General features: G+C 40.0%; 1 protein-coding gene across 2 annotated transcripts in view; it reads right to left on the minus strand.

Moving 5' to 3' along the window:
- Nucleotides 1-13,594, minus strand: part of CLDN18 (claudin 18) — a 34,933-nt gene extending 21,339 nt beyond the window's left edge. Inside the window, exon 1 of one of the 2 annotated variants that reach the window (XM_055296277.2) lies at nucleotides 13,322-13,594. In XM_055296277.2, coding sequence (XP_055152252.1) covers nucleotides 13,322-13,541 — 220 coding nt within the window. In that variant the 5' untranslated portion in view covers nucleotides 13,542-13,594. Of the gene's footprint in view, nucleotides 1-1,983; nucleotides 2,265-13,321 lie in introns of those variants that run through there. The other variant, XM_055296278.2, reaches the window with a different exon arrangement.
- Between the last annotated feature and the right edge of the window lie 10,601 nt (nucleotides 13,595-24,195).

Below are 24,195 nucleotides of genomic sequence, written 5' to 3' on the forward strand. Positions count from 1 at the left end.
CCAAGGAAGGTAGGTGAGGGGTTAGGAAGGCTTGGTGTCAGGCTGTTATGTGTGCCCCTAGTTAAGCTGGGAATGGTGAACCATGGAAGTTGGTTGGGTTTTGAAATGTCTAAGGAGATGAGAACTGATAACTAGGAGCTGGTGACTGAAATACTCCTCTTCATCCTCTGCTATGGTCAAAAAAGCAGACATTCTATAGAGAGGAAGGATAGAAACCAGACTGAGAAAGGTGAAGGTTGAGAGGTAGTGGAAAAATTTAGTCTTTTAATTTGGTTTGTCAGTGACCCAGGAGAGAGACAGAACTTGACAATGATCAGGATCAATAGATTTCCCCAGAAAGGAGGCCATATGCATAAGTGAGGAGAAGAGATGAAAGAGGCAAGGAGGAGAGGGGCTGACCAACAGCGCATGATCCCAGACAGGTGGCATGAGGCCTTCAGAGCCATGCTGGGGAGGTTGACCTTAGCAGGAAAGCAGGAAGGATAATCTTGTTCTGTCAAGGGGGAGAGGTGGAGCTATTCTGAGAGGGTGTCATGGAGATAAGATCTGTTGACAGAATAGGAGTGACAAGTCACAGTGGACGCAATGGGGTTTGCTCATTTAGGAGAGTGGGAATATTCAGGAGCCCCATGTATGGGGACTGTGATACACAGTGAGCAAGACATTGCTAATATGTAGTGGGGCCCTGGGGAGAGGTTATTGAACATGAAGTCATAAGATATCATGCCTTAATTTTGAATATGAGGACAATATTTTTTCTTTATATGATAGTTAAAATTAGACATAACTAGCAACTCAGCACTCTGCGTGGCATTTCGTGCATCTCACCTCTCCCCTCCCACTACAGCATAATCCCTCCTCAGTCTGGTTCTCTTTCTTTTGGTCAGGTTCTACCTTCCTTGCTTCCCTAAGCAGGTCTTTCCACGGAGTCAGTGATCCTGTTGGTCCTGCAATAAGTGGCTTCTAAAAAATGGAATAAACAATCCAATTCTTTTACTCTGACACCCATCTTCTACTTCTTTCTGCAAATGAACTTGGATTAGTTGAGTTGCTTTTCACAATTCAATTCAGTTTCAAGGGCTCTACAGCCTCTTCACAATTTCTTGCAAATTTATTTCCATCTACTTGTTTATAAAAGGTATTTGTTTCAGAGAGGCAAAACCTAACATTGTTCTCCTTTCTTCATCACACTCACATCTTGGCCACCCCTTAGAGCCACTAATTAGCTAGAACTATTATTTTCTTGTTTGCATTTTAAAAATACAAATAGAGCTCCCATATTATTCAGAATGCAAAGCTGCTATGATGCATATTTGAAGTAATTATCTGTATTAAAAGCAGGGATTTAAAGGATGTCACATTTGTAATTATATTTATGTTTTGACATTATAATATAATTATAATTCTGTAATTATATTTTGATATACATTGATTTTTAGGACAGTTTATAAGATATTCTTAATATAAATGCAGAAAAAAGATATTTATAATTTAATGGCAATATTCTTTTTGGCACCCACAGAGACTCCAACTTTGAAAAATTTCATTGAAATGGAAAGAAAATTACATTGGCTCTCAATAAACTTTTCCAGATATAACAAAATACTCAGCATCCTGCTTCCCTGCTCCCATGTATGTGCAGGCAGGAGCAAGCACGTAATGCACACAATTCATTTTCTCCTTGAGAAACACGAGTTTATTCCAGGTATCATGAACATACCCTTACAATAGACCCATTCTTCTTGAGGCCTGCGATTCCTTACTAGCGATTCCTTCGCCTTGAGTATTAATCCTCCCATTTTCTCCTGTATGGCTGTTGCCCTATTTGACACGAGCCAGCTTCTCCTTTTATTCATACCTTTCATTCTGAGCCAGAGCTGCCAGGACCCTCACCCAGAGGCGGGAGTGGGGCTTAGCGCAAACGCCCCCTTCCCTGCGCTCACCTGGCCCACCTGGCCCTGCCCCGGGGTGCACGGTGCCTACCTGGAAGGCCCAGGATGGTGAAATAGGGCCTGCATTCGGTGAACCCCGAGCTCTGCCTCACGCAGCTCCTCCAGAGCCCTTCGTACTGGAACACGGAGGTGACGGGGTTGTCGTACAGGTCCTGGGTGCTCCACATGTCCATCCCGGTGGCCGCGATGCAGCCCGCCAGCCCCAGGATGGACAGGAGGAACGCCACCACTTGGCACGTGGTGGTGGACATGATCCCGGCCGCCCGCCCTGCCGCCTGCGAGAAGCTGCCTCCTTCCTGCTGCCGAAGGTGTGCAGCTACCGCGCTCCTGAGGGGAGCTCCTCTAATCAGATGGTTTCCCTAGGCTGTCAGTATTTGCTCACAGTGTTTTCCTTAGATAGCTCAGTTTCACTCCTGGTTCAAGGGCATTATTTTTACATTTGTTAGAGAAGCGGGCCCAAGAGGCACTTGTCTGCGCTCTGCAGGCCGGGTGGGTTCAGCGCAGAGCCGTGCCAGGGAGCAGAAGGACTCCCTGCTCCGGGCCAGACCGGCCTCCCTCCAGCTCTGGCTCCTCCGGAGAGCGCCGCCATCTGGAGAAAAGGCTGACGTGTCCCCACCACTGGGAACGTGACTGCAGACCACTTTGGCTGACCTCGCTTAAGATGGCCCTGGGAAGCACCCACCGTGCTCTGTCTTAAACCAGACTTTTCACATTTTCTCCTCACAACTCATAAACGACTTTTCACTTACATCTTTCCATTATGATCTTACAGAAATGGGTAGGGCAGGCACTATTATCCCCATTTTTTTTGGGGTGAGTCAAGAAAAGTACAGATAAGTTAAGGGACTTCTCCCAGTGCCTGGAACCACAGGTACTCTAAAAACGGCAGGGGTGGGGCTCCCACCTCAGCTTCCAGTCCAGCGCTCTTTCTCTATTTTCATATGGAGCAGCAGGGGCAGGCAAAATTGTCCCCACTTTTGAGAACACGAAGCCAATTCCTAGAGCTATGCTCTTGGTCCACAAGCATTGGAACTGGGATGAGAGGAAGCCAGGGACCCCGTTGATTTCCATCTCATGCTTTCACTCGTGCCACAAGAACCACATGAGGACTCTGTGGCTGACACAGAAGGTCCCACAAAGGCCAGAGGAGGGACCGGGGTTAGCTGGGCTGAAGTCCTTGGCCTGGTCACTGAGAGGCTTAGGATCTGCCCCTGACTCTGCCCCTAACTTGCCGTGTGCTGGGCAGGTTGGGGGCAAACTCCTAAGCCCTTGTAGGTCACAGCTTCTTCATCCACAACATGTGAGATCTAAACTAGAACACTCCAGAGCCTTTTCAGATCTCATACACTATCTTCTACATTTTGCAGAAAAGTTTTCACTGGAATTGGTCAAAATATTAGGAATTGTATAATCACAGTAGAGAGACTTGGCTGAAGACATCAGGTGCTATGTTTTGTCTATACAACTAAATTTTGCTAGAGAATTGGTTGACGGATGTGGGGGCCAGCTATGTCTGGCATCTGAATCCAGAGACTTTAAAAAAATTTTTTGAGATGGAGTCTCGCTCTGTTGCCCAGACTGGAGTGCAGTGTTGTCATCAGGGTCACTACAACTTCTGCCTCCCGGGTTCAAGCAATTCTCATGCCTCAGCCTCCAGAGTATTTGGAACTACACATGCACACCACCACACCTGGCTAATTTTTGTATTTTTAGTAGAGACAGGGTTTCACCATGTTGCCCATGCTGGGCTCGAATTCCTGAGCTCAAGTGATCTGCTTATCTTGGCTTCCCAAAGTGCTGGGATTACAGGCGTGACTCACCATGCCCGGCCTCCAGATACATTTTGTTTTTATTTTTTTTTGAGAGGGAGTCTCACTCTGTCACCTAGGCTGGAGTGCAGTGGTGCGATCTTGGCTCACTGCAACCTCCACCTCCTGGGTTCAAGCGATTCTTCTGCCTCAGCCTCCTGACTAGCTGAGATTACAGGTGCCTGCCACCACACCCAGCTAATTTTTGTATTTTAGTAGAGATGGGGTTTCACCATGTTGGTCAGGCTGGTCTCGAACTCCTGACCTCAAATGATCTGCCTGCCTTGGCCTCCCAAAGTGCCAGGATTGCAGGCGTGAGCCACTGCGCCCAGCCCTCCGGAGACATTTTAATGAGACTCTCCAAAATCTGGACCTCAAGGCTCTGAAACACACACACACACACACACACACACACACACACCCACACCCACACAGCCCCCACATACATACTCCAATCTTTAACTTTTATAGGTCTTTACAGGTTCTCCAGGAAATGAGCCTCTGTGTCTGGACATTTCGTTATCTTGGGTGCACCCAGCCACCGCTCCCACTGCATTATTCCCAGCAAACATAGAAAGCAAATAGGGAAAAACTACCCCTAATTTGAATGGAGGCAACACTCCCCTTCACTGCACACCTTACTTTAGGTTCTGTGTTCAGTGTTTCTAGAGAGTGAAGCATGAGCCAGAAAGCCTAAAATAAGAGGGTAAGCAACAGTTACATGATTTACAGTGAAGGAATGTTGATGGCTGTGTATCCCTTGAGTTGTTACAAGGCCAATTCTAAAAGGAGGGAAGGGGACAGTTAGAAGTGACACTGGTTTCTGCTGTTGGGCGTAGATTGACCAATTAGGTTGAAAACTGTTGTTGGAATAATTCAGGAATGATTCTACCACTGTTTCCATAGACAGAGTCTATCTTTTATTTCAACCAACAGGCAGGCTTTTTAATCCTCATTTTAAAACTTTATTTCATTTTTAAAAAAATTTATTGTAAGTTCTAGGATACATGTGCAGAGCGTGCAGGTTTGTTACGTAGGTATACATGTGCCATGGTGGTTTGCTGCACCTATTGATCCATCATCTACGTTCCCTCCCCTCACCCCCCCAACCCCCGACAGGCCCCAGTGTATGTTGTTCCCCTCCCTGCGTCCATGTGTTCTCATTGTTCAGCTCCCACTTATGAGTGAGAACGTGTGGTGTATAGTTTTCTGTTCCTGTGTTAGTTTGCTGAGGATGATGGCTTCTAGCTTCATCCGTGTTCCTGCAAAGGACATGATCTCATTCCTTTTTATGGCTGCATAGTATTCTATGGTGTATATGTACCACCTTTTCTTTATCCAGTCTATCATTGATGGGCATTTGGGTTGGTTCCACATCTCTGCTATTATAAATAGTGCTGCAATAAACATACATGTGCATGTGCTTTTATAGTAGAATGGTTTATATTCCCTTGGGTATATACCCAGTAATGGGATTGCTAGGTCAAATTGTACCTTTTTATTCTTAAAAAGCTCTATCGGTTTGATTTTCAGATGTTCAATTTATGACATTTGTCTAACCCTCCCCTGACAATACATATACATGTGTTAGAATACCACCAAAAACATAGATTGAAGATGGAAAAATGAAAAAATTGTTGATTAAAGTTATGTATTTTTCATCTATGGCAATTCCTCCCCCAGTTTCTCTATGCAAATGTTTTCATGCAGAGTTTCAAAATAGGGAAAAATGTTACTCAGATAATAAGGAAAGAAGTTTTCTTTCTTGGCTGAAATGGTGACATGACACTTTTTTGAAAATAGAAAAAGTTAATTTTAAAGGGTAAACTAAGACTATCTCTACCTAGGCAGAATACTGAATGAGAGGAGGGAAATTGTAAATCTACACACTTCTTCTGTGTGAAATAAATACTGACGTGTTTTAAAATACCTGGAAGATAGGATTTTTCACTTCCTGGTAAGTTTTCTGGGCTCTGAGCAGACTACTATTTTAGCCGTATCTGCCAAAAAATGAATGGGGGTCTGCAGAGGAAAATATGACTTTCTCATTTATGGCAATAGGCTTTATTGAAACATATCAATGTATCTCTACCAGGTAAGTCCGGGTCTGATTCTGTTTAACAATAATGGGGTTGGTAAACTTTGTTTAATCACCTTTAAAATGGAGCTAAATTTTTGCTGACTTCCTAGGGGAAATCATCCCTGCATTCAGGTTTAAATACGACCTGGCAGTGTCATTTCAGGTTGTAAGTTTCCAGGAGCTTATATTATTTTACTGACATTGGAGAAAACATTTCCACCACTTTTTATAACACTGTCTATGGTAATTAGGCAAAAATGGTGGCATAAATAACAATAGAAAATATTATAGCTAGGAATTAGGAAGAAATAAAATGAATATACTAGTGAGAAAAATAATTGACACATCTATTAATTTTTTCTTCAAAAATATTACCACATTATATATCCCTAATTTTTAATTTCACCTTTTGGTGTTTGTAATAGAAAATTTGGAGAGAATTTGAACAAATTGCTCACAATTTTAAACCCTAGACAAAATATTTGGCATACTTCCTTCTTATCAATTCTCTGTATGTATTTTTTTTTACATAATTAAAGAATAATATAGTTTGATGTTTTGCTCTTTTCACTTAATTGTATTAGTTTCACCAAAGCTCTTGTAAACATCATTTAATATGAGTGTGTTAGTGTTTCATTATATAGAAGTGCTATTATTAACCTATTTTTATATAGTTAGATTGTACCTTCCCCCATTTTTTGAATAAAAGGCAATGTTATGATGAGCATCTTACATATAACTCTTTGTCAGCATTTCTGATGACTCTTTTAGGAGAGATTCCTAGGAGTGAAATTAAGTTGTCAAAAACTGTGAAGTTTTAAAAAATCCTTTTTTATACACAACCATATTGCTTTCTATGAATCTTATCCTAACAGCAGTGTTTGAAAGTTCTTATCTCTACATCCTAGTCTACATTGTGAATTTGGCAAGTTACATATGTATATGATTACTTGTTTTAACTTGCATCTCTTTAATTACTGAGTTTGAGCCTTTTTGAAAAAAATGAATATGAGTTCATGTCCTTTGCAGGGACATGGATGAAGCTAGAAACAACCATTCTCAGCAAACTAACACAGGAGCAGAAAACCGAACACCGCATGTTCTCACTCATAAGTGGTACTTGAACAATGAGAACATAAGGGCACAGGGAGGGGAAGATCACACACCAGGGCCTGTTGGGGGGTGGGTGGCAAGGGGAGGGATAGCATTAGAAGAAATACCTAATGTAGATGGTGGGTTAATGGGTGCAGCAAACCACCATGGCACATGTATACCTACATAACAAACCTGCACGTTCTGCACATGTATCCCAGAAATTAAAGTATAATAATAATAAAACAAAATCTCATCATCAAAAATAGAAAAGAAAAAAAAAACACAAAAAACCCAACAAGTTTGTATGAAGCATTTGATTTTTATTCTTTTCTTGAATTGTCAGTTTGTATTCTTTCCTCATTGATTTACTAGAATGTTAACACTTTTTCTATCAGTTTATCTGAGCTATGTATTTGTTAAGGATTTTAATACATAGCTGTAATTACTAAAAACATCTTTTCCCATTGATTATTTGCTTTTAAATTCCATTCATGATTTAGAAAAAAACATATAATGTATTTTATTTTATGTGCTTCCTGGTGCCTGGTACATAAAGTATGCTCAATAAATATTTGTTGAATGATGTAGTCAAATAAATTTACTTTTTCTTTGTGTTTCCCTCCACTATTTCTATGCTTAGAGAATAGTTTCCATTTAGGAGATAGTTATTCTAGAATTATTTTGTAATTTAAAAATGTTTACAATTATCTTATATTTTTAAATATTTAATTAATCTAGGATTTATTTTGATATATTTGTTAGTTATACTGTAATTACTTTTTCCTTCCAAAAAAGCTAGTCAATAACTTCTGCAGCATTAACTAAATAAACTTCCTTTTTCTTCATTGCTTTGTAAAACCTCCTCTATCTTGTATTCAACTCACATATGTGTCTTTCTGATTTTAGATTTTGTTCCATTAATCTGTTTGTCCATCCTTATGCCAAAGCATACTTTTAACTTTCAAAGCTTTAACATTTGGTTGAATATCTGGCAGCGTTAGCCCATCACTTTATTATTCTTAAAAAAAAAACTTTCGTTTTTTTGTCTGCTTCTTCTTACACCTAGACACTTTGTCAAGTTCCCATGGGGAAACTCATACCGGTATTTTGATAAGAATTCTTGTAAAGGAGAAGAGCTGAGGCTCTGAAGAAAGTCTGTATGGTCTGAATCTTCATCCTGCCATTTACTACCATAGTGCCATTAGGCAAATATTTTAACCTCTTTGTGCCTGTTTTCTCACCTATAAAATGGAGATAATACTACTACTTACTTCATAGGGTAGTTGCAAAGATTAAAATATGTATAGGTAATTCATCTAAATTTTTTTTTTTTGAGACAGAGTCTAACTCTGTTGCAGTGGTGCAATCTCGGCCCACTGCAACCTCCACCTCCTGGGTTCAAGTGATTCTCTTGCCTCAGCCTCCTGAGTAGCTGGGACTACAGGCGGGCACCACCACGCCTGGCTAATTTTTTTGTATTTTTAGTAGAGACAGGGTTTCACCATGTTGGTCAGGCTGGTCTCGAACTCCTGACCTCAAATGATCCCCCTGCCTTGGCCTCCCAAAGTGCTGGGATTATAGGTGTGAGTCACTGTGCCTGGCCTAAGTTTTTATAATTATATAAGTTATGTATATTAATACAGGCATATATTAATTTATTAAATTTTTTTTTTTATTATTCCTGTCTCTCTAGCTAAATCAGAACAGGCATATGTTAATTTCTTAAAACAATGCCTGGCACATAGCAAGGTCTTAATACATTCTATTATTATTATCATTACACATTAATTAGGGACAAATTTACATTTTAATAATAGTCCCATCTAGAAACCTGTATTATATATTTCCACGAAATCTTTAAACAATTTCTTAGTAAAACTTTTTTCATTTTGATTTTGCCAAATATTTAAGCATATTATTCTTAAGTGTTTAACATATCTCATTGTACTGTGCACTCCACCTGCCCCAGCCCATATCACACATAAGCAGAACTAAGTCCTTTTAATTTTCTTAACATAGTACACTCTCTCATGCCACTGTGATTTTCCAAGATGATGGTCTCTCTTTCTGGAAAACTCTTTGCCTCTTTATCTTCTTGGGTAATTCATATCTGTTGTTATTAACTCAGTGCAGCTGTCATTCCTTTTGGAAGCCTTCCCTTTCTGCACGGTCTGCACCCTGTACCAGACATGACACTTACTACAATTTATTGCTGTGGTTCTTAACCAGGGATGATTTGCCCCTTAGAGGACATTTGGCAATGTAAGGAGCCATTTTTGGTTGCCATAACTGGTGTGGGTGGGTATTGATGCTACTCTTATCTGGTAGGTAGAGGCCAGAGATGCCTTTAAATGTTCTACAGTATGCAGGAGAGGCTCCTACAGAAAAGAATTATATGGCCCACAATGTCAATAGTGCTGAGGTTGAGACTGTTTACTGTATGTCTGTCTTCCTAGATTCATGAGCCCTTTGACACCTATATTCCCTATGTGCAGACAGCCTGGGACATAGTAGGTGTTCAATAAATGTTTGTTGAATGAATAAATATTTCTTCTAATGCCACAATTTCTATGTTGTTGTTTATTTCCTTATTATTTCCATGTGTGTGAAAGAACCAAAGACCTTTGCTTTTTGTTCCTTGATCTCTCCAAGAAAGGCCTTTGTCTAAACCCAGTCAGCCCAGAAAAGTTTGACTACTGGTTATGGGCCTAGTGAAATGACTTTGCCCAGGAAGGTGACCACCAGTTCTATGCCTAGGGTTTCTCTGGAAGATTTGGTTGTGTTTGTCTTCTTCCCTCTGAGCCTAAGGTTCTGTGTTTCCATCCTCGGGGTATATCAGCTTCTCAATGGAAATTTAAAAATTCCATACTTTCATTTCAATGGAAATGAGAAACAAATTAAAACAAGAATGTTCCAGATCCTTTGGCTGGCTACTTACAGATTATGTTTACGTTGGTGTTTATGATCGTATTTGCACCAGAGGACAGCCAAATGACATCCTCAACTGCTAATGAACAGAGTCATGTAGATTAAACAGAAAACAGAATTGGGGGAACTCCAAACTCAAATGCCTGCACGCTGGTGGTCAGTACATTAGCATCACCTGCAAGCATTTCACAGGCCTGTCTTTGGTCAGACCTGATTGCAACAATTATTGGCAGTAAATACCAAACAACTTTTTTTTGTCTAATTCTAGAAATAAGTGGGTTAAGATAACCATTCAAACTGGATTTCAGGAGCACCACAATACAATCTTTCCTTAAACAAGCAAGACCATTGCAGAGAACAATCAAGTCAGAGACACCTCACTACCCCAGACACCTTCGCTGAGAGGGTGGTGGCTAAGTGTGAGGCATGATTACCTTAAAGTTAATATTATTTTGTAAAACAGTTCTATGTGAATAGAGAATCTATGTCGTTAATATCAAGGTTGAACACTAAAACAGGTGAAATTAAAAAAAAATCCATTTGTTTGAGGTTGTATCTTTACCCTGTTTCACCCCAAATGAAAATGAACACTATCTCTCACTCAGTTACATTTTAAATTTGGGCTTATTAGTTTTTCAGTTTTATGTATCTTACATTTGCAAATGTGGTTTTTGTACTTGTATAGGACATATGCATAAGGAATTTAAGTCTATTGTTATACTTGTATATATTAAAATAACATTAAAGTAAGTATACTTTAGATCAACCTTGATGGTATGCAAGAATTTTTTCTTTTAAAAGGGATTCTATAATCTGTATTCTCTTTGAAAAATACTTCTATAAACTATCTATTAAATAGTCGGGTTTTATTTTACACACACATACACACACACACACAAACACGTTTTAAGAGAAGGCATAACAGGCAGATTCAATCTGGTTCGTTTTTAGATCTTTGAGCCTGGGTGAATAACCTTGCTCCTCTGAGCCTCCATCTCCCTATCTCTCCAGCATAAGAATGGGGGAATGTTGCCAGGTGCGGTGGCTCACGCCTGTAATCCCAGCACTTTGGGAGGCCAAGGCAGGTGGATCATGAGGTCAGGAGATCGAGACCATCCTGGCTAACACAGTGAAACCCTATATCTACTAAAAATACAAAAAAAAAAAAAAAAAAAAGAATGGGGGTAGGTTGACTGCTGTTGTTAGTCCAGGACCCCATTCAAAGAGAATTCTGTATGGGCCTGCAGCATCAGACTTAGGCAAGAGATGAGGACAGGAAGGTGCTTCTGCACTGGGAATTTCTACTTGGGTCAGGAGAGATTTCTGCTTTGTGTCTTAGGGCTCCCTATTAGGGGTGCAAGCCAGGGCTTAGGTGCGGACAGGACAGGGTTTTAGCTCTGGCTACATCCGCAAGTGTCCTTGGGCAAGTTACTCAGAATCAGTTTTCTTGTCTCAAAAAGTGATAATTGTAGTACCAAACTAACAAGGTGGCTGTAGTGATTATACAAAATATCGTAAGGCAGTTGCCTACTCAAGTGCTAGTGCATGATTTGTCATTGTTATTTTCCCTTTGTGAAGCAGAATGAAGCCCTCAGATGTCACTGCAGGTGCTGTGTGTGGCATGAGGTCAGCCATAGGCTGATTCTCCCCACTATGGCCTGTAACTGCAGGGACCCAGGTCCTAGCCACTGGGCAGGTTTTGGGCACTTCGTATCTGCAGTGAGGGAGAATCTCAGTGGCAAGTGGTTAGACCAAGAGCTAAGGAGGGGTCAGCAGGACATAGGAACATGGAAGTGGTTCACCTTCCTTCTGGTCCCTAGTGGAGGGAGACCTCACTGACCAGCTGCCGGTTACCCACCCATCTGGCTCACATTCCGCTGTTTATACCCAGTCACTCCTTCTCACTTTGGTTCTACTGCCTTTGCCTTTGGCTGTCCTTCTGATTCAATCTCTTTAGCATCTTCTTGCCAGATTAATATCCTTGAAATACCACAATCCCAAACCAACCAACCAACCAACCAACCAACCTCTCAATGGCTTCCAAACACCTTTGCCTGGCATCCATTGCTCTCCATAATCGTCCCCACATAAACCTTCTTCTCCAGCCAAGGTCATTCTCTCATTGCCCCTAAGACTTGGGTGGTGGCACCCTCTTGGCTTTGCCCATGCTGTTTTTCCTTTCTGTATTGCTGCCATCTCCAAATCTTAACTCCTTTTCACAAGATACTTGTGGTTTTTCCACCTTGATGAAGTCTTGCAGTTTCACCCTCCTTACCTGCCGCACTGGCCCTCTGTCCCCCTCACTTGGCATATTGTTATACCCAGCCTGGTGCACTCTTTTATATATTTGGGAATGGTAGGCCCACAGATTCCTGAGGTTATAGGAAGCTCTCCATAAATAAGTGTTGAATGTATAAAAGAATAAATCACCGTATGATTCAAGTCTTCTCTAGTTACCTTTTTTGTGTGTCTAAGTCTTGACCCTGCAGTCAAATGGCAAATTCCTGGAGGAGAAAGCCCAATATTTTCCATTTCTGATCCTGTTCACATTGCCCACCTTAGATCAATGCCCCTCTCAAGACTTCAATATGTATTTGTGAAAGAAACAAGCAAAAATAAGAACAAGTTTATTCATTGTCTTACTCTCTTATCGGAGTGAAAGACATTTTTAACATTCTCTACTCTTGTGACTTGAATTTTTCTTCCAGTTAAAATGACCAATCTACTAAGCAAATAAACACAATCCTTGTGTATTGAATATGCCAATCCCTGGAAGGGAGCACGGCAGCCTGCAATACCTTTCCCTGCATGGCAGCGCCCATTCGCCACAGCAGAAGCCCCTGTGCAGAGAGCGCTCTGAGTCTGGTTCCTTGTCGCCAGTGTTTTCTGGAGGTCGGGAGCCTGGAGCCCGGAGCCCCAGAGCAGGGGCCCATCTGACATCCCAGGGAAACACAACCACCTAGTTCTTTTTCTCTGCCTTTTTCCTCTGCCCCATTTCTATTGCTGTTGTTTACTTAGGTGTCCCTGGAAGCTGAGGTCAGGCACAAGGAGGCCTGAAGATGGAACTCTGTTCAGGAGATAGTCTCCAACTCAGTGAGGGGGAATCCTGGGGCCGAAGGAAGTAAGTGGCCGAAGTCTGGGCCTCCTGAGACCTGTTCCTATGGGTGATTGAGACTATGCCATTGCTGACATAGGAGTTATTGAAAAAACAAGTTCCTTTGGGAGAATTGGGCACCATCCAGTTAGGGGAACAGGAGCTCAGACAGCTCCAGAAACTTCCTCTCCCTAAGGTTCCCGTCCTCCTATTCCACCCTGGTGCTAGTGGCTGTTGCCCCTGTCAAACATGAATCGCAGTTCCTCCCTCCCCAGCAGTCCCTGTCGTGGTGCCCAGGCAGAGGCTGCAGTTTCCTCTCCACCTCCAATCTCTGCCTCCAGCCAGCCAGGCACCTGGCCCTTACCTGGTAGCCCCAGCAGGGTGAAGTATCCCCGGCACTCGGTGAAGCCAGAGCTCTCTCGGACACAGGAGCGCCACAGCCCCTGGTAGTTGAAAACAGCTGTTACGGGGTTGTTGTACAAGTCTTGGGTGCTCCACTGGTCCATGCAGGTGGCAGCAATGATGCCCGCAATCCCAATCAGTGAAACCACGAACCCCAAGCCCTGACAGGCAGTCACGGCCATGGTGGCGCACAGTGTCGACACAGAGCCACAAGACAAGTGGACGGCGCGATTCTGAGACTGCCGAGTGTAGGGATGGAGTTTTCTCTGAGAGGCTGGTGTACACGTCAGGAACGGACCATGTAATGGAGGCGGTTACTCACCAGTGCCACCTGGGCTTGCCCTACTCCTTTATCTATTGAAGTGAGATAATTCCCACAACATGGTACCAAGAGTCATTTGTTTTCCGCCATATGTACACTCTACTCACTGTTTACCTTTTGAGGGAGTTTCTTTCCTGATTAACCAGGCTCCCCTCTGTAGAGGGTAAAGCAAGTGCAGAGGTGGTTGCCCGGAAGGCACTGCAGATTGGTCAGGCAGGGCTTCCAGTAGCTGAGACACAAAATACTTGGAGATACAAGGGCTTCATCCATGTGGCCCTGGGGACTGAGATACATGCTGCCACTTTAGTTAAAAAACTTAGGCAAGGCCGGTTATGAGGCATAATAAAGTACAGTTTATTCTTGTTAATCACGGTAGTTACATTCTATAAAGTCACAAAGACCACCAAATTAGTGAATACTGAATCATTGCCCATAGGGGAAGTACAGGGTCAGGCTCCTGCAAGTCTCTGGTCACAACATTTTCATCATCAGTAGATACACTTACTGTATGTGTATTTCTGTTTAAAAACAGCTTATTTAATATAAATTGTTGGTTCATTAGCATTGGACTCAACAGCCAACAGCAGTGAAATTCATGCCTGAATGAAGCTTATCTAACACACATATTTTCTCCATAAGGCACAGCACAGCCTGCCTGTGCTTCTAAACAGTAATCAGTGCTTCTGTACTATGCTTGGGGGCCATTTTAAACAGTGAAATCAACAAAAAGCACAAAAATGTGAAAAACGTGGCGGTACACATACTTCAAAAAGGACACTTGTTTACCGTATGAGAGCTGAAAAAAGAAGGCAGAGTTTCACCTTACTGGGCCTCAGCTGGGAACATGCAACTTGGGCAATGCAAATTTTTCATCCTCGGCACATGTTGTTATGACTGCAGCAGTGCCATGACTATTGATTTTGGAGTTAAAATAAGTTTTAGCAAGTAGGCAAATTTGAAAATATGGTACACATGGTTAATGAGAATCAGCTGTAGTAGTTATTTGATGGAATTGACTAGTTAATGGGGTTAAACTGTTTGCAGCTTCCGTGGCACTGACTGCCTTAATCAATGGAGAAACCATGGAGGAAGGAAGATAGCAGAGGTAAGACGCAAGAAGGGCTTTGGGCTCTGGAACTATACAGCTTGGGTTCAAGCCACACTCCATTGCTTACTAGCTGTGGAGGGGGAACAGCTAAATACTGACCCTCTTTGAGCCACATTATCTTCATATGTAAAATGAGGTAATAATAGTGCTTATCTCTCTGGATTGTTTTGTACATTAAATGTGAAAATACATGTGAAATGTTGAACATTACATGTGGAGCACTGTACTCAGAAAATACTAGCAAATATTACTAGGGCAGACTAATAATATAATTGAAAGCTGTGGCAATTGATGATCACTCTCACACTGTGTTTCTTCACATTGATCAGAAATTAAACCACAGCCTACTCACACAAAGTGTCTCTAGTTACGAAAAGGCCTAAAGGTTTTTTTTGTCCAAATATTATTCCTACTTATTTTGACCCTGGACTCAAGTCTCAGCTTTTTTCACCAACTCACAGAGCTATATTATACGTTGTTGGCTAACATCTCTGTGTTCTAGTCTCTCCATTTCTAAAGTTAAGATTTTGGAATATGTTAGATAGTTCATAAGTGTAAAAAAGGGGTACCCTTTTCCTTGACTATGATATTGTCAGGAAGACAAATATATTGTTTAGATGAAAATGTGTGTGTGTGCATGTATATGCTTGTGTGGCAGTGGGAGGGCAGGAGGAAGGGCATGCTACTCTGATTTATGGGATGAAGAAACTTTTGCTCCATAAAGTAGCCTCTAAGATCATTTATTAGAATCCCACAGGGATCCAGGGAACATAATTTGAAAACCATTGGCTTAGATTACTTCAATAATCTATTACAAAATTCATACAGTGAAGAAACGAACTAGAAAAATCAGCTCACTGGCCCAGAGAGAAAACAAGGAAGCTCGTTAGGCTTTGCCTGAGCTGGTCCATGTGTGAAAAAAATTGAAAAGAATCTTCTGAGACTATATTAGCAAAAGCCTCTTTCTGTAATGTGACTGGGGTTTGAATTTGTACCCTGAACATCATGGCCCTGGAGCTCCTACACTAAGAAAGTAGCTTTAAAAAGTGATTCCAGGCTGATAACACATCTAGAATGATTTGCAGAGGCAACTGCAAAACCCTCACTGCAGGTTGCATAAGATTTCAACATTTAAAGTCCTGTCAAACTTGAGCTCAAAACCCAAAATTCAAAATCTGCTATAAACAGTGGTGTACTACTAAACCCAGTGGTATACTAGTAAACCAACTCTAAAAAGAAAAAAAGAATTACTCTGATTTGTAGCCTTTGTCAATTCTCATAGTATAAATACTCCTACCATGGCTGATTTCAAGCTAGTAATGTGAACCTAAAGTCAGTAAATGCAAAGTTGGGAAGAGATGCATGTAATCAACTCTTGCAAGCTGACTCTGGCACATTACTTGTGAATACTATCATAAGACTTAACAAATGCTTACAAGAAACCCCTTCTCGAATCAGATAATGCAGTTAAAGACATAAAAGAAGGAACTAAAACCATAAGTAAATAAAAGTCACCATAAAAAAAGAACAGGAAGATCTGACAACTTCCCCACTAGAATTTCTAGAAATTAAGGGTATAGATAATGAAACAAAACTTCAATGGATGGTGTGGTAGGCATAATTTTGCCTTCTTCCCCAGTGATCTCTGGCCTTTGTATTACTCCCATGGCTATAATATATTACATGGCAAAAAGGATTTTACAGATGTAAAGTTACTAACCAGCTGACCTTAATATAAAGAGATTATTTTAGATTACCCAGGAAAGCCCAATGTAATCATATAAACCCTAAAAAGCAGCAGAAAAAGGTAGAACATGGAGTGAGAGAGATGTAGCAGAAAGTTAAGTTAGAGAGATCTCAAGAATGAGAAGGATTTGATGCATAATTACTAGCTTGAAGATGAAAGGAGATCACGTGACAGGGAAGCAGGAACTTCAGCCCTGCAACTGCAAATAACTGAATTCTTCCAACCAACAGTGAGTTTGGAAGAAGCCTCCAAGTCCCGTATGAGAACAACAGGCATGACAATACCTTAATTGGAGCTCAGCAATTCCTTAAACAGAATATCCTAAAACTAATTGGGCCCTTATCTTACATCATACACAAAAATCAATATCATGCTAGACATCCGATTTATAGAAACTGCAAGATAATAAATGGGTGTTCTTTGAAGCTGCTAAGTTTCTAGAAATTCGTTATGACAGCAGTAGAAAACTAAAAACATAATTAGCAGATTAAACACAGCTGAAGGTAGCACTCAAAGTAAAAAAATAGAACTGAAAAAATTAAGCAAAATGTAGACAGAGAAATAAAGAGTTGGAAAACATGAAACAGTAGTAAGAGAATGGAAAAATGAATGAGAAATTCCAACACACATCTAATAGGAGTATAAGAAGAAGACATAAATAGAATGAAAAACAATATTTGATGAGTTATTGGCTAAGGATTTTCAAGAATGAATGAAAAGCATAAATTCCATGTTAATGTTGTTAAATGAGTTCCAAGAATGGTAAATAAAAACAAATCCACACCTGGATGTATTGTAGTATTGAAAAATACCAAAGTCAAAGAGAAAAACCTTTCAAACCTTTAATGTCCACTGATTAGTAACTTTAATTACATCTGCAAAATCCTGAAAGAAAGGAATTACAGCTATTATATCAATTGCAGCAACTGAAGCCAGAAGGATAGAATTATATCTTTAAAGACTGATAATAAAAATAATTACTAACTCAAAACATTGAGAAGACAAGCCACAGACTGAGAGAAAATATTTGCAAAAGACATCTGGTACAAGATTCTTATCTAAAATATACTAAGAACTCTTAAAAATCAACAATAATAAACAACTTGATTTTAAAATGGAAGAATTAGCATGAGCAATCAGACAAGGAAAAGAAGCAAAATACATCCAATTTGGAAAGAAAGAGGTAAAATGATCTGTTTTCAGAGGATAGGATCCCATATATAAAAACTCCTTAAGACTCCACAAAAAGCCTGTTAAAACTAACAGATGAATTCAGTAATGTTGCAGGATACAAAAGAAACACAAAAATTAGTTGTGCTTTTTTACACCAATCATGATCTATCCAAAAAGGAAATCAAGAAAAAATACCATTTATAATAGCATCAAAAAGAATAAAATTTTTAGGAGTAAATTTAACCAAGGAGGTGAGAGATCTGTAGCCTGAAAACTATAAAACATCAATGAAAGAAATCGAAGACACAAATAAATGGAAAGATGTCTCTTGTTCATGGATTGGAAGAATTAATATTGTTAAAATGTCTGTACTACTCAAAGTGATATACAGATTCAACATAACCCCTATCAAACTCCAGTGCCATTTTTCACAGAAATGAAAAAATATTCTAAAATTTGCATGAAACCACAAAAGACCCTGAAGATCCAAAGCAATCTTGAGGAAAAAGAACACAGTTGGAGACATCACACTTCCTGATTTCAAATTATATTACAAAACTATAGTAATCAAAACAGTACGGCACAGACATAAAAACAGACACATAGACCAGTGGAACAAAATATAGAGGACAGAAATAATTCCAAGCAATACACAGTCAACTAATTTTTGACAAGGGCATCAAAAATACACAAAAAAGAAAGGATAGTAAATGGTGTTGAGATAACTGGATATTCACATACAAAAGAGTAGAATTGGGCCCTTACTTTATACCATATATAAAAATAAATTCAAATTGGATTAAAGACTTAAACATAAGGCCTGAAGCCATAAAATTCCTTAAAGAAAACATCAGGAAAAAGCTTGTCGACTTTCGTCTTGATAATTTTTTTTTATATGACACCAAAAGCTCAGGCAACAGTAGGAAAAATAGTCCAGTGGGACTACATCAAGCTAAAAACTTCTGCACAGCAATGCAAACAATTAACAAAATGAAAAGACAACCTAGAGTTAGGGGAAAATATTTGCAGACAGGATAGCTGATAAGGGGTTAATATAAAAATATATAGGGAACTCACACAATTTAATAGCAAATAAACAAACAACTGGATTAAAAAAATGGGCAAAGGACCTGAATAGACATTTTCCCAAAGAAGACATATAAACTGACAACAGATATATGAAAAAGTGTCCAACATCATTATCATCAGGGATATTCAAATCAAAGCAATAATAAAATATCACCTCACATTTGTTAGGAAGGCTATTGTCAAAAAGATAAAAGATAGCAAGTGTTGGCAAGGATGTGGAGAAAAGGAAATTATTGTACACTGTTGGTGGGAATGTAAATTGTTACAGCCATTCTGGAAAGCCATTCTGGAGTTTCCTCAAAACAATTAAAAACAGAGCCACCATAAGATCCAGAAGTCCCTCTTCTGGGTATATACGCAAAGGAAATGAAATTAGAACCTCAAAGAGATATCTGTGCACTCATGTTCATTGCAGCACTGTTTTTAATAGTCAACATGCAGAAACAATCTAAGCATCTGCTGATGGAAGAATGGATAGAGAAATTATGGAGATAAGAGACTAGATTTCTGGTGCTCTCACCATACAATAGTGTAACTATGTGAAGAGATGGATATGTTAATTTGCTTGACCACAGTAATCATTTCACCAAGTATATGTGTATGAAAACATCATGTTGCATACCTTAAAAATAATAATAGAAAATGGGTAAAATATCTTAACTGACACGTTACCAAAGAAAATATACAGATGGCAAATGAGTATATGAAAGGATGCCCAACATCTTACGTCATTAGGGCAGACTTTAGTAGGGGCAGGAAGTTGGAATCAGAGGTGTCCATAAAAATGTAAAATTCCTGGGTGTTCTGAGATATCTTGGGGAGGGCAGTAGGCTTTCTTAGGGTGTGGGCTCAATCCAATCTTATTCAGATCTTCAGGCACAGGGGAAGCCCTAGAGGAAATTGGTTACATGACAAGCCAAAGGAATAGGGATCCTATCTTGGTGAAGTTCTCAGTCATGGAAAGGACTGAAGTCAGTGCACACATTTGAACTCCCAGTAATGGGCCACTTGTGAGGCCTAAATGAGAAGACAGAATTCAGATTCACAATACCTTCCAGTGACTGGGAGGTTGGCTCCTGGTAGCTCTGCCTTTCTTGCTGTCAGGGTCCCAGATGACCCTCCAGATGTACACCTTAGCTTGGGGGCCAAGATAACACCTTTTATATTTAACGTTTGCCTTGTTTGTTAGTGGTCGAGGATGCTTTAGAAACTTGTAGGAATTTTTTCGCCAGATCTGGGAATCAGGAACAAAGCAATCTCAGTAAGTATGATCACATGTGGAGAAGTTCATGTGCTAACTCTAGTGGTGTTGAGGGATTTTATTTTATTTTATTATTATTATTTTTAATTTTATTATTATTATACTTTAAGTTTTAGGGTACATGTGCACAATGTGCAGGTTTGTTACATATGTATACATGCAGCATCTTGGTGTGCTGCACCCATTAACTCGTCATTTAGCATTAGGTATATCTCCTAATGATATCCCTCTCCCTTACCCCCACCCCACAACAGTCCCTGGAGTGTGATGTTCCCCTTCCTGTGTCCATGTTTTTCTCATTGTTCAATTCCCACCTATGAGTGACAACATGTGGTGTTTGGTTTTTTGTCCTTGTGACAGTTTACTGAGAATGATGGTTTCCAGTTTCATCCATGTCCCTACAAAGGACATGAACTCATCATTTTTTATGGCTGCATAGTATTCCATGGTGTATATGTGCCACATTTTCTTAATCCAGTCTATCGTTGTTGGACATTTGGGTTGGTTCCAAGTCTTTGCTATTGTGAATAGTGCCACAATAAACATACGTGTGCATGTGTCTTGATAGCAGCATGATTTATAATCCTTTGGGTATATACTCAGTAATGGGATGGCTGGGTCAAATGGTATTTCTAGTTCTAGATCCCTGAGGAATCACCACACTGACTTCCACAATGGTTGAACTAGTTTACAGTCCCTCCAACAGTGTAAAAGTGTTCCTATTTCTCCACATCCTCTCCAGCACCTGTTGTTTTGTTAAGTAAGGACAATAACTAAGGTCGCCATTCTAACTGGTGGGAGATGGTATCTCATTGTGGTTTTGATTTGCATTTCTCTGATGGCCAGGGATGATGAGCATTTTTGCATGTGTTTTTTGGCTGCATAAATGTCTTCTTTTATGCAGACATTTTATGCAGAATTGTCTGTTCATATCCTTCACCCACTTTTTGATGGGGTTGTTTGTTTTTTTCTTGTAAATTTGTTTGAGTTCATTGTAGATTCTGCATATTAGCCCTTTGTCAGATGAGTAGGTTGCGAAAATTTTCTCCCATTTTGTAGGTTGCCTGTTCACTCTGATGGTAGTTTCTTTTGCTGTGCAGAAGCTCTTTAGTTTAATTAGATCCCATTTGTCAATTTTGGCTTTTGTTGCCATTGCTTTTGGTGTTTTAGACATGAAGTCCTTGCCCACGCCTATGTCCTGAATGGTATTGCCTAGGTTTTCTTCTAGGGTTTTTATGGTTTTAGGTCTGACATGTAAGTCTTTAATCCATCTTGAATTAATTTTTGTATAAGGTGTAAGGAAGGGATCCAGTTTCAGCCTTCTACATATGGCTAGCCAGTTTTCCCAGCACCATTTATTAAATAGGGAATCCTTTCCCCATTGCTTGTTTTTGTCAGCTTTGTCAAAGATCAGATGGTTGTAGACATGTGGCATTATTTCTGAGGGCTCTGTTCTGTTCCATTGGTCTATATCTCTGTTTTGGTGCCAGTACCATGCTGTTTTGATTACTGTAGCCTTGTAGTATAGTTTGAAGTCAGGTAGTGTGATGCCTCTGGCTTTGTTCTTTTGGCTTAGGATTGACTTGGTGATGCGGACTCTTTTTTGGTTCCATATGAACTTTAAAGTAGTTTTTTCCAATTCTGTCAAGAAAGTCATTGGTAGCTTGATGGAGATGGCATTGAATCTATTTGCACCATTTTGCCAATCTGATTCTCAGGCACATAGGGAATATTTCTCACCTACCGTATAGGAACAGTTTGAAAAATAACAGCCTAAATACCACTATGTTCGGAGGTCTCCAGCACTAAGTGTGGGCTCTGAAAAAAAAAAATTCAATTTTCCAGAAGAGAGAGCCCACCTGCTCTTTCCAGGAAAAATGCCCATCCCAGATTCTGGAGGGGAAATTCAGAATGTTCTTGTCATAAGTTCATGCTGCTGGGTCAGATATAACTCAGAAAAATGACCACTGAACCCCGAGTTTCAGCCTGATGTGGGCGTTCCAAGGACAGCATTCAGGTAAGTAGTGACTCATTTCCATTTGGTTTGGCTTGTGGGAGTGACAAGGCATCACTCCCTTGACTGTAGACAGGAGGTATAAATGGTTCAAGCACCCTCCCCAGTTTGCAGACTCAAGGTTCCATTCTAAAGCCAGAAAGCATTGCAAACCAAAATATGCCCAGTATTATTCATGGGCTTCCTAGTTCTCGCTATATTTTTGAGCCCCAGTTTGAGTGACTAATAGCATATGGATTTTCAATAAAAAATACACCTAAAAGCAGTTCATAAATTCAAGAATATTTGGAAAGAATTTGAACTATATGTATTCTCTCAGGCTAGACATGAAATAGATCTGTTTGTTTGCCAAGCAGGGTTTTGGTTGGTAAACTCAAACATTGCTTCCATTGACATAAAGCAAGATGCAGCAAAGCTATGAACATTATCCATAATACCATGTTTTCCCAGTTGCCAGCACATGTCTATGTTAAGATGTACCCTGAGGTACAGGAGGCCTTTCTAGGACAAGAATTCTAAGATAGAATCAGCCTTTGGCAAGGGTGTGATGACACCACACATGATCATCAGGCTCCCCAACCCTCACCTGTCTGTCTTTTTCTGAGACCTTTCCTCCTCATGGATGCTCATTGCCCCAGGTCCTCATGTGCTCTCACATCTCTAAAATATGCCAGTAGGAAAGAGATGTGCTAAGGCATGGTCAGGAAGGCTTTGTCTGCAACCTCTTCTGAATTATTTATATTTTACTCTGGGAATCAACTTCTCTCTCCACCTTAAAAACAAATCAAACAAAACATCGTCTGTTTGCTGGTGGTTTGGCAACCCCTAGACTTTTGGATTTTATAAATGAGTAAATTTTATATAAAAGATTCCCGGACTCAAAGAGGACTGGCAAATCACTATTTTGTTAAGTAAGGACAATAACTAATGACCGTATCACATCGTGTATAAGATAAATAATATTTTAATGTGAAATGATAGGAAACCACAATCTCAGAATAAAGGACAGTCTTCAACAGGTAAGATATATATAAAATATATATTATAATATATATATTTGTACCTATGTTGAACATAGGTACAAATGATATATGTATGGTGATATATATATATCATATATAAATGATATAAATCATTTGTACCTATGTTTAACATTGTCCTCATTTTTTATCTAATTTCTTTTCACATGAGGAAACCATCATCATGGACGATCATAGTCCATGAACCAGCATGGGTGCAGATGCTTGGAGTTGCAGGGTTAGTAGCTGATCTTCAGCTGGTGAGATGCTCGCTAATAAGTTTGTTGAGGAGGAGTAATGCCAGGATAGGGAGGCCAGAGGTGTGACTCTTGAGCTGCAGGTGATCTTGAGGAAAGATGCTGAATTTGGGGGAATATGTAGACAGGCAAAGAGAGAAGATCTTGAGGACTCCAGATGATCTGACTGAGGGCGCAGGGACTGAGGTAGGTAGAAGTGGGGACAGGGTGTCTGGTGAAAAGTATTCACATCAGGGACAGAAGAGAAGAGAAGCAATGAAAAGTCCCTAAGGACCATGACTATGAACTCACAAGGGGCTCGTTTAGAATGTTCTGTGGACAAGGACTAAGGAACATTGATTGACTGATTGATTGCATGAGATTCATTTGATTAATTCATGAATGTATTTGTCTAAAAAGCAATTTTTGAGTCAGGTAATGCACTAAGGAGCAGGGCTATGGAAATTAATAAGGTACCATTTTTGTCCTCAGGTATGCGTAATTATTTATAAATGGTATACAGTCATGCACTGAATAACAATGTTTTGGTTAATGATGAACTGCACTTATGATGGTGGGCCCTAGAGATGATAATAGAGCTGAAAAACTTATTGCCTAGTGACATCGTAGCCGTCATAACATCATAGCATAATGCATCCCTCGTGTGTTTATGGTGATACTGGTGTAAACAAACCTACTGCACTGCCAGTCGTATAAGAGTATATAGCACATAACAGTTATGTACAAACAATACATACTCCTTGATAGTGATAATAAATGACTGTGTTACTGCTCTCATGTATTTACTATACTATACTTTTTATTGTTGGGGTGTACTCCTTCTACTTACTAGAAATAGTTCACTGT

Source organism: Symphalangus syndactylus, chromosome 10, assembly GCF_028878055.3.
Source record: "Symphalangus syndactylus isolate Jambi chromosome 10, NHGRI_mSymSyn1-v2.1_pri, whole genome shotgun sequence".
NCBI classification, from domain to species: Eukaryota; Metazoa; Chordata; class Mammalia; order Primates; family Hylobatidae; genus Symphalangus; species Symphalangus syndactylus.